At 40.3% G+C, this 11,826-nt stretch overlaps 1 protein-coding gene across 1 annotated transcript in view; it reads right to left on the minus strand.

Moving 5' to 3' along the window:
- Positions 1-5,629, minus strand: part of col28a1 (collagen, type XXVIII, alpha 1) — a 62,818-nt gene extending 57,189 nt beyond the window's left edge. The window contains exons 1-2 of the mRNA XM_031904455.1: positions 5,477-5,629; positions 2,607-2,729 (exon numbers count right to left, since the gene is read on the minus strand). Of these exons, the coding sequence (XP_031760315.1) occupies positions 2,607-2,729; positions 5,477-5,501 (148 nt within the window). The 5' untranslated portion in view covers positions 5,502-5,629. The remainder of the gene's footprint in view (positions 1-2,606; positions 2,730-5,476) is intronic.
- Between the last annotated feature and the right edge of the window lie 6,197 nt (positions 5,630-11,826).

Genomic DNA, 11,826 nt, shown 5'->3' on the forward strand with positions numbered 1-11,826 from the left:
CCACAGCATTCACACCTCTGTGAGTTTCAGATGTCACCTTTCTGAAGAGTTACAAAGTGCCATTGTGATTGGATTAGTGGAAGAGTACATATGCCGAGGACTTCCCATACCAGTCAGTTGAACTGAAGCTGCTTGGATGAGTAGTGAAACGTCTTCAATGATTACTTAACAAGTCCAGTTGCTTTAAATTTATTTATACTAGATATACCATGACCTGTATGAATGAAAATCTTTATAGACATACATCTCTCTAGTGATCTCCCTCACATAAACAGCTGAATGTTGTACATAAGTGTGTAAGGACAATGTATCCCCCCTACCAATAATCCAACACCTCCCAGGCCTTTTATTGTGGCATTATAAGCCATGGCCTATCAGAAGATCCTTTGTACATTCTTTCCAAATACTGTAGGTTCTACCCAGCTGAATTTAAACATGATGCTGGGAATGTTTTGGCTATAACTCTCATTATTTCCCAATGAGGCTTAGGAACACCAAAGCATATTCCCTGCTGTTTTCTGTTTCTTCCCTTCCTCCAGACCTCACAAATGTACCCTTAGAACTCTAACAGGAGATCCTCTAAATCAATGTGATTCATTTCTCACCAAGCTGGTACTCATTAGCTGAAGCCGATTACTGTCAACATGTGTGAACTAGGGCCAGTTTTTAAGGGGCTGAACTGCTGTTTATATATTTTAAATACCAGTTGCAGTGGGTGGCGGCTTTATGCCATTAAAATATTATTGTGGTTTCTATAAAACTCTATAAAAACATGTAAACGAATGATAGATAAAAGTAGTCACATATAGACTAGGGATCTACTTCCTTCTGTATCAACTCTTACTACTTTAATCTTGAATATAAATGTATTTTGTATTTATTTGTTTTTTATCATTGTATTGACCCCCCTCTGTTAATGTGTTGTCCTAATTCACAGAACTGCACTATATAACAGGGGTGGGCAAACTTTTAGGCTCAGGGGCCACATTGACTTACAGACGGGCCAGGCTGGGCTGGGCTGGGCCAGCGTTCTGCCATCAGAAATCATGGGGCCTCTCAGCTCCCCCCAGCATCCCCCAGCTCCACTTCCCAGCATCCTGCAGTTCCCACCCCAGCATCCTGCAGCTCCCCCCCCAGCATCCTGCAGCTCCACTCCCCCAGCAACTTGCAGCTCCCCCCCAGCATCCTGAATCTCCACTCCCCAGCATCCTGCAGCTCCCCCCCAGCATCCTGCAGCTCCCCCCCCCAGAATCCTGCAGCTCCACTCCCCCAGCAAATTGCAGTTCCCCCCCAGCATCCTGCAGCTCCACTCCCCAGCATCCTCAGCTCCCCCCCCCAGCATCTTCCAGCTTCTCCTCAAAATCCTTCCACCAGTTCCCCCCAGCATCCTGCTGACCTGCTGCTCCCTGAGGCTCCTTCCTCCAGTGACCCACTGCTTCCTCCATCCCTGGCTGCTTCTGTCCCCCGGCTCCCCGCTGCATTCTTTTCTACAGTTGCGCCCCGTGCGTGCTGAAGTCGCACGCATGCACGGGCGCAACCGGATTGAAAGGGCCAATGGGCCGGATGCGGCCCGCAGGCCATAGTTTGCTCACCCCTGCTATATAATATACATACATTTTGGGGCCTATTTATTATGTTGTGTAAAATGAAATTTGCCGAAAAAATGGTGTAAAACGATGTGTAAAATAAATGGAGAAGTTTGGCGTCTGAGCACCAGAATTTACACCGTTATTTTACGTAAGTTCCAGGTGGAAGAAAAAAACACGTAAAAAAAATTCTGTACTATCTATCTATACTGTCAATGTTTGTTGCATTAAAAGGGAAATATGTTAATAGTGGCAGTTACACCTAGCTGCTAATGGTACTAGTAACAAGTGCAGTGGGATTTGGGTCCAGTTTTTTACAAGGTCCCCATCTTTTTAGATGATTAGGGGCCCAAATAAATGCTAAATACAGTTACTAAGAGGAGGGCTGTAGGGCATGTACTATATACTGTGCTTCTAATAGCAGGGGAAGGGAAAGGACATCTGGGGAAGATTAAGCTCCCATCAGCCACGTTAGGGATAAGTGTCAAGCACTGTTAATAAGCATCGCCATTTTTCTTAAAACAGCCTAGTTTATGACAGTCCTCCCCAGAGGGTAAGGATATCTAGCACAAGAAATCTGAAGGATGGGTTAGTTAAGTACTAACAGACTGTACTATAGTGACTTGTGTAATATAATAACCATGGGCTCCCAGCAGTGTTCTTTTGTGCTAAGTACTACAGCCAGGTGATTTGGCAATAGGCCTCTTGTTTGATTTATATTCTTGGTCTAAAAAATGGGACTATTATTTAATATATATGTATAATATAAGGCTATTATGTTGGGTTAAAGGTTTTGAAGTGGATTCCATTAAGCCAGTATTAATAAGACCCACCAATTAGCAATACCAGTATCGTTATAATTTTTACTGTCAAACATCTGGTAAAATAGATTTTTTTTCAAGTAGATTTCCAGTAGTAACAACAAATAACTCAGTTTTAATCCCAGCAGGAAACTCACAGCACATCCTCTTAATGTTCTCCAAATGTCTGGCAAGTTAATGTGTATAGAAATGATCTTACCTTCAGCTGAAAGGCCCCTTACACCATTATTTGCATTCTTCTTTCTGCTTTGCCCATTTACAGAATGTCTTATGCAGGCAAACAACAGTAGGGCGCACAGAGCATAATTTAATTTCCACAAACCTTTTTGATCAAAGGGTACATAAAACAGCTTATTTAGTGGCAAATACATTTCTACATAGTGCAGCAGAAACCAATACCATATTTAAAAAGAATTTTTTTAACATATATAATGCTAATAACATACCAAAAGACAGGGATCCCCAACCTTTTTGACCTGTGAGCCACATTCAAATGTAAAGAGAGTTGGGGAGCAACACATACATGAAAAATATTCCTGAGGCTACAATTGGCTATTTGGTAGCCTCTATGTGGGCTGGCAGCCTACGGAAGGTTCAGTTTCTCAATGCACCAGGGTTTTATGCACCAAAATTTGCCTCCAAGCCAGCAATCTAAAAATAAGCACCTGCTTTGAGGCCTCTGGGAGCAAAATCCAAGGGGTTGGTGAGCAACATGTTACTCACAAGCCACTGGTTGGGGATCACTGCCCTAAGGCTTAAGCCACTCATGGCTGATTCTCGGCTTGTGGATAAATAGAGACTAAGGATTAACAAATTTTTGTTGCCGAAACGCATGAGTATACATTTTGCTTTGATATCTAAAAGGTTGTTTGGAGTATAGGGTCTGATTCTCAGAATCAGCGCCATATGTCCTTTGCCTATATGGCCTGCAAGTCCACCTTTTTGAGGTAATTTCCTGGTTATATGATAATTGATCTCTTTCTGTTAATAAAGGTCATGCTGAAAAAAATCCCTGGTCAGGAACAGAACTGTGCTCTCCCCTTGTGATTAAAGACCTGCACCATTACAAGTTCACGGTGTGCAGTTATGTTCATCCTGTATGTTTTTAGTAAAATTGAGATGAAATAGTCTAGGCCCAGGCATACAATATGATGTGCATGTATACAGCATTTATACAACATGGAAATATGTAAGCTATACCTAAAGTTTAGGAGCAGCTCAGTGGTCTTCTCACTATCCCATATTACATGTAGACTATATATATATATAGTTGAATTTGGTTGATTTCTCAGAATTTTCCTAGTAATAAAACTCCTATTTTGAGAGAAACCTAACATCTCTATTACTTCTAGTACATTCCTGTTTTACTCATTTCCTACCTTTTGCCAAAACATCAAGGTCAGACATATTTGTCTTTAAACTTTTTTTTCATTTGTGGCTGAAACTAGGTTGATAGCACATAAAGTGATTTTCACATGTCTTCCATTAGCCTCAATAGAAAAGAAATCATGTTTTTCAGCTCTAAACTTCTATGCATTTCCAGGCTGCGGGTATCAGGCATTTCCTACCCTGGTTAATGAGGTGTGTTTGAGTACACTTTCAAGCAGTTTTTAACCAGCTTAATATGGCCCCTGGAGCTTTATTGATAAAATGTTTCATCCAGCTCAGATCTGATGAATTCCTGCTATGCCCCATGGAATAATTAAGAATTTGTGGGAAAAGAAGAGAGTAATTCATTGAAATGCTAATTTGGTATTTTAGTAATGTTTTTGCATTACTACATGAACAACCATTTCACTATCCCTCCAACTGAAACGTTTTAAAGATTTATGAAAAAATCAGTGGCATAACTAGAGGGTTTTGTGCCCTTGTGCAAAATCTGCCCCAAAGCCTCACCTTTGCACTGGAACCCCCTCCTGCCATACCAGAAATGTACCAACTTGTGGGGCTGCATTAAGCTTCCTACAGCCAACAGGACCCGCCGTGGGAAGGGCCACAGTGCAATAGCAAGTAAAGAAGAGTTTCTAGACCAAATTCCAAATTTACTGTTTCTGGTATCTGTTCACAAAGCCTTGTGTCCCAAACTAAAGTAATTCTGTAAACATTCAACAGGTTGTAGTGAAACAAATACTCTGATGCAGAAAACTGTGCTGTTACGCTCTTTAATTAAAGCAACATATTTGGAGTTGTGGCTCTTTTTGAAGTAACACTCGAAAAACAGCCGTAGTTCAAAAAATGTCATGTTAATTAAAGAGTATTTGTTTCTCTACAACCTGCTAATCCAGTGCAATAGCACCCCCTGCTTCCCCAGTAGATAAGCTGCTGTAAACAGCCAGTTCCTATTTTGATGGAAACCACTACAGTTTGTCTAAATAGTAAACATTGCTACATCAATGCTTTAATTAAAGACACAGAAATCAAATCTCTACTTAAAAAAACTGAGCAAACTTTGAATCATACAAAGTAAAATAGTAAAGGGGACTTTCACCCAAAAACTGTTATGTAATGAAGGCAAAGGAAATACTTAGCAACTGAACTTTGGTTTAAAAGTTATTTGTAAATGTAAGTGCATATAAAAGCAGTAAAGATTACATTGTATTGCCTGAACACCATGTACAATTTATAATATAGGATATATTTATATAGGAAAAGGTTTTTATATAAAGTATGTGAAACATCAGCTCCACATGTAAATATCAGCACATCATTTCAGACGTATAACCCTTAATTAACAAGCCTTTAATAGCAATTGATGAATTTGCCAGTGTGTATCAAATCTGCCAGTGTGTATATTTGAACTAAAATGTTTACTAGTAGCCTCAAATTCCAGTTAATACAAAAATATAAAACACTCTGTACTGATATTTTAAAGTCCTTTCTCCCCCAAATTCAAATTAAATGCAAAAAAAATGATTTCTCACTATCATTGTCATGATTTAAAAGGTGAAGTGCACAGAATACGACTAGGAGAGGTTTATGTTTTTATTCCTTGTGTTCTAAGTTTTTTGCAAGCTATTTTAAGCTAGAAATCTTAGGCTGGGGCCAGATAATATAAACATAAAATCTTACCTTGATGGAAAGTCAAATTCCCCATTTGTTTATTATATTGAATGACATGAAAAGTTCAGTCGTGGTCATTAAGCGGCTCAGAATGCTCAAGAAGCCAGTGTCTCTGATATGAATAAATGTGTTGTCTTCTTATACAGAACATCTGAACATTCTGCTATACTTTATCCAGTGGTTGAGTGGAAAACAATTTGGGAGTCAGCCAAAACAGGGAAAAAAACAACACCCACATTTTCCCACAATGACTCTTAAAGGGAAAATATTCTCTGTTTTAAATAGGGATTATCATTAGCTCAAATTCTGCATCAGCAGCAAAAGAGATCCCATTCAAGCATATACATAAATCTATGCAGATGTTCTAAGCACAAAAAAGCAGTGACCTTATGTTACTAAAGTAAATATAAACAAGAGTAAATTCTACTTAAAAGCAAGGTTTATTCTTTGTTTAGCATGTGTAACATCACTGTTAAAGCCATTTTAAGACTTCACTTGGATAATTTGCATTTGCCCAATAGTTGGCCAGGGGCTGACTTGTTAAAAGTTGTTATAGATTGTACGATTCTGATTAACCTCTGACGATTTGGGGATTTTCCATTTCATATAATGATTGATCTACAAGCCAGCTTTATAAATCTTAATCAATATCAATATTTAAAGAATTTTTAAAAGGGACAAACAATGGGTTAAAAAATGAGTATGTGCCATTGCATTATACCCCTCTAATTAAAGAAAGAATGTGCTATTAAATATTGCATTTTGAGCTGCTTTAATGAAGATTTCTGTAAAAAACCCTACCAGTCCCGCCCGTCTGTTCCTCTTCCTGCTGGTTGGTTTCCCAGGCTGTGCAGGGGAGCTGGCAGCTCTCATTCCTTTGGACTGTAGGATAGGAACCAATCAACAGATAGACTGACCTAACAGGGAACTGCATACAGGTAAAGGATCTATTATCCAGTATGCTTGGGACCTGGGGTTTTCTGGATAAGGAATCTTTCCATAATTTGGATTATAATTTCTTAAGTCTGCTAAAAAAAAACTTTTCAACATAAAATAAACCCAACAGGATTGTTTTGCCACCAATAAGGATTTATGCAGCGTAGTTACCATCAAGTACAAGGTACTGTTTTATTTGCTTGAAATGGAAAGATGGCATTCCATCGCGAGTCTTTTTCGGCGATTTGCGCGAAATCGCGCCGCCGCGTCTGCCATCCCGCCGGCGACTTACATGTTCGCCGGTGGGATGGCAGGGGTAGGCAACTCGGGGAGATTAGTCGCCCGCGAACAGGGAGTTAATCGCGGGCGACTAATCTCCCCCGTGTGCCAGAGCCCTTATGGGTAACGGGTTTCAGTATGGATAGCGGGGCCCATAGAACTGTTGTGTAAAATACACAATATAAAATTAACATTTCAAAAACCTCAATATAAACATCTATGTTAGATAGATATTCTAATTAAATTTATAGTAGTTATAGATCTGCAAAACAAACAATTTCCCATTAGAATATTTTGTGTTGACCCAAACATGTGTGGGACCCATAGGGTTAAGCTCCCTATGGCTTTAAACCCTACCTCTTCACATATCTATACTGTTATTGGGCAAAGCCTTTGTACTTAGTTACAGTTTAGGGCTCTGGCACACGGGGGAGATTAGTCGCCCGCGACAAAACTCCCTGTTCGCGGGTGACTAATCTCCCCGAGTTGCCATGACTCACGAGTCTTTTTCGGCGATTTGTGCGAAATCGCGCCGCCACGTCTGCCATCCCGGTGGGATGGCAGGGGAAGGCAACTCGGGGAGATTAGTCGCCCGCGAACAGGGAGTTTTGTCGCGGGCGACTAATCTCCCCCGTGTGCCAGAGCCCTTAAATCACTATTACCTATTGATCTAGTTAGGTTGACCACTCCCCTTGCAGACTGTTATAGTGTCTAGCAAGGAGGTGTGGCCTCCTCTTTGGTTTTATAAATATAACATCAAGCACTCCGGACTGTAAATATAACATCAAGCATCAATGTTATATTTATAAAACCTTGGTGTATTCTCCCTTCAGATGCGGGTTCGGGGCCTGAGCACCCGGACCATCATTGGACCTTGGTGAGCATATGGTTTTCTTTTGAATGAGACGCAGCTTATGTTATTCATTCTGTGTATTGGGAGTGATAGACTCGGGGTTTCCACACCCGGGTCTCAACTTTTCACGGTATATAACTAATTTAATCTAAATAACTAACTAATTGAGTTATTTTCGCTGTGGTTGTGCATGAGCGGCTGCCTATTGATTCTATTACTTATTTTGTAATTATTGATTAAGCTACCGGCACCTGTTTTATGCCGTTCTTTTTCTTGAGGGTTTTTGGCCTCCTCTTTGGCTGCCTCTGCTTCTCAGGTGAAGGACCACTGAGCCTGGGAGCAGAACATAGGCCCCAGAAGCAATTTCTCCCTCTGGAGAAGTCGGGGACAGGGCCCCGTGAACGAGATCTAGTAAGCACAGCAGGTCTGTTATAGCACAGGAAAGTGACATAGTTGGCACCTAGTAAGAAAGGGAAGTTTAATAGCCCCAACAAAGGAGAGTTAGTTCTGGGAGTATTTCTCCTATCCGGTCAGTGTAGGACCACGGAGTAGAGATAGTGACAGGTTAGAATAAAACCCTGATCCCTATTCACCCGGAGGACTCATATACTAGAGGTTATCAACCTGAAGGGTCTGATATCTACCCAGACTACCTCCACAGGGGCATTGATCTGAAAGGTGTATTTTCCCTGCCCAGACTCTACCAAGAGGTGGGATAAAATGGTGTACACCCTCTCTTCTTCCTCAGAGTGTACTATCAATTAACATCTACTTCTGCCTGTCTGTGAGTATTTGATAACCCTGCTTACCAACTGTGTCTTGGACAATAAACTTGTATTATAGTTCAACTGAAGAACCTTTCTGGCGTCCATTTACTACACCTGCACTACACAGCTACAGTGCATGGTAGTTTAACTACACCCTTAGCTCCGGTCAGGTATCTTCCACCTAAGCGAAGGCCTATCCTAAGAAAGAGAGTTGCATGTAACCCATTCTCCCACATAACTACTAGCCTGGTTTTATCATTCTATAGCCAAACAAGTGTTACACATGCAAATAGGCTTCCTGCATCAGAGGTTTCTGTCTCTATCTCCTCCCCTTGCTCCAGGGAAAACCCTATCAATGATCTAAAAGGACACTGTAGCTAATCCATTTTATAATTCTATACAATGTTTGCATATTGCTGAATGTTTATCATTATTTGCTATGCCATTAATATGTTTCTTTACCCTTTTGGACATCCCAAGTTTTGTTTGTTACCTTGTAATGAGCCACAAACACCAACCATATATGTGGTTTTACAGGTATCATGATATCTCAACAACGACGAAACGAAACAACAACGAAACATTTGTAAAGCACTTTTCTCCCGTGGGACCCAAAGCACATAAGCTTGTCTCAGATCGGTACATATCTATGTGTGCAGAGGAAAAGTTATGTGGACATAAATGCCAGATTAAACAGGTGGCTTTTCAGTTTTCATTTAAACGTGTCCAGGGTTGGATCTGTCTTGATCCCGTTTGGCAAGGCATTCCAGAGGGTAGGGGCAGCATGACAGAAAGCTCTGGATCCAAAGGTTTTCAGTTGAACTCTGGGGGTGGTCAGATTATTGGATCCATTTGATCTAAGATTGTGGGAGGTGTGACGTAGTTGCAACAAGTCCTTCAGGTATCCAGGGCCGAGGCCATGTAGGGATTTGAATGTTAGCATGCCAATTTTGAAAAGCATTCTCCATTTTATGGGTAGCCAGTGTAGTGAGCGAAGGATTGGTGTTATGTGGCAATGGCGGGGTTGGCTTGTTAGCAATCTTGCAGCAGCATTCTGTACTAGCTGCAGGTGGTGTAGGTCTTTATTTGGAACGCCTGCATAGAGGGCATTGCAATAGTCCAGTCGTGATGAAGGTGTAAACTAGGGTTGGAAGAACCTCAGAAGGAATGAGGTGTTTAATTTTTGCAATATTCCTTAGGTGAAAGAAGGAATGTTTCACCGCAGCTGAAATTTGGCTCCTGAAGTTTAATTCCCCATCAATTAGTAACCCCAAGCTGTGCACAGTGTTGCAGCTAGCAAGATCTGAGTTCCCTAACCTCAGTGGCGTTGACTGTGTCTGGAGCTGCTTTGCTGTTAGGCGCTGGCCACCAATGACAAGAACTTCAGTCTTGTCAGCATTTAGTTTGAGCCAGTTTTCGTTCATCCACTCCTGAAGTTCAGCTAGGCATGTGTTCTCATATTATATACCCTCATAACAATGATTAACTATACTGCATGGTTTTTATAAACATCATGGAACTCCAAGGTGACTTTAAATATCCATTCATAAAATTCATTGAGTCATGTGATAGACATTTCAACACTAAGCAACGATTATAACCAATTACATCACAATGTACCCTTTATAAGGAAATAATTTACAGGATATTCATGTCTTGTGTATTATATCCTTATAAAGGTGCTAGCAGTTAATCACAGCTTACAAGGGCATATTTAACATGGCCCAATGAAATGTCATTATCATTCAAACAAATGCAACCTTAGTTGTAAAATATCTACATTAAAGTACTCAGTCTGTGGTCCTGAGCAAATATAGACATGAAGCTTCTTGGTGACTTCTAATATCTTTTTTTTACAGGAGGACAATATATTCATGGCAATATGAATATGTGGATGCTTTATAAATGCATGTTAATAATAACAATAATAATAATAATAATTACTGTTCTTATTATTCCATATAATGGCAAATTTGTCACATGGCTCATTAAAAGTTGCCATAAGAAATAAAAGTTGTCATATGAAATAACATACGCTCTGACTTTAATTTCCAAGACTTGTATAAACACAAGATCAATTACCCAATATCTGATTCAGTAGCTCTTAGCAAAATAATTTATGAGCTTCAAAACAGTTGATCATGTTTGTGTTTGTGAGTTGGCCAGAAAAAGGCAAAAGCAATCCAGCTTCTGTCAACTCCAGTTAGCTTTAAAATTTGAAAAATCCTTCCTGTAACTTGGAAGAGAACGCTAAAAATATTGTGTGGGGAAGCAGTACAGATGAAGCGCTGGGCATCCCAAAAGGTGTCTGGTTACAACCAGTTGCAATATCACAAGATAACTATTTTAGTTACCCCAAACTGCAATGAAAAGGTCACCACTAGATGCTCCTAAAAAAACAGAGAATGAAAGGAAGGTATGGGAGTACAAATTAATGAAAACTTTCAACTCTCTGGAGAAGGGACTGAACCTGGGCCTTGGATTTATGGCAAACTATATAGATTAAGAACTGCCTGCACCCAGCCAGAAATACAAACATCTGGAGAGACACTGGACTGATTAATCACATGGAATTCCATTTACTTCACACTTCAGTAACTTACCCTAATTTATTTCAAGTCACTTTAGATCCACATTATCCTGTACCTTATCTATTTGTCCCTTGCAGGCCCCGTTTATATGACTTTGTTAACACCTTCCACACAGATAGATATTCCTTTTTTCTGGTTATTTGATCTATGAGCTGAATGTTGTGTATATATATATATATATATACAACATTATATATACAGTAGCACCACAGTTTCATTGTAATCAGCTTGAAAAAGGAACTAAAATGTTCTGAAAGCTTGCTATGATTATCTTAGGTATCACCTTTACGGCTGTGGTACACGGGGAGATTAGTCGCCCATGACAAATCTCCCTTGAAGCGGGCGACTAATCACCCCGATATGACATCCCACCGGCGAGAATGTAAATCGCCAGTGGGATGGCATATGCGGTGCCGCGTATGCCATCCCACTGGCGATTTACATTCTCGCCGGTGGGATGTCATATCAGGGAGATTAGCCGTGAAAAGGGAGATTACCCTGTAAACATAGATGCTCCTAGTGAGATTAGTCACTCAGTACACATTGTAAAACCCAAGACAGGCACATTTGTGAATGTGCTTGCTGGAATGCCTTAGATCTTCTTCAGTGTATGTATGTATGTATGTATATCTTTATTTATAAAGCGCTACGCTATGTTATTTGGGCCAGGCAGTTATATCTTGATATTAGGGTTACCACTTAGATTGTAAGCTCTACGGGGCAGGGACTTCCTTCCTACTGTGTCTCATACCACATGGCTCTTACTCCCTGTGTATTTATACTTATTTATTGTATTTATTATAACACTTGTCCTCCCTGTGTGTAATTTTGTATATTGTTAGATTGTACAGAGCTGCGTACCCTTGTGGCGCTTTATAAATAAAGTTATACCTACATACATGCAGTGCCCAGAAACATCCCAGTGTGTAATTA

This window comes from Xenopus tropicalis, chromosome 6 (assembly GCF_000004195.4).
Source record: "Xenopus tropicalis strain Nigerian chromosome 6, UCB_Xtro_10.0, whole genome shotgun sequence".
NCBI classification, from domain to species: Eukaryota; Metazoa; Chordata; class Amphibia; order Anura; family Pipidae; genus Xenopus; species Xenopus tropicalis.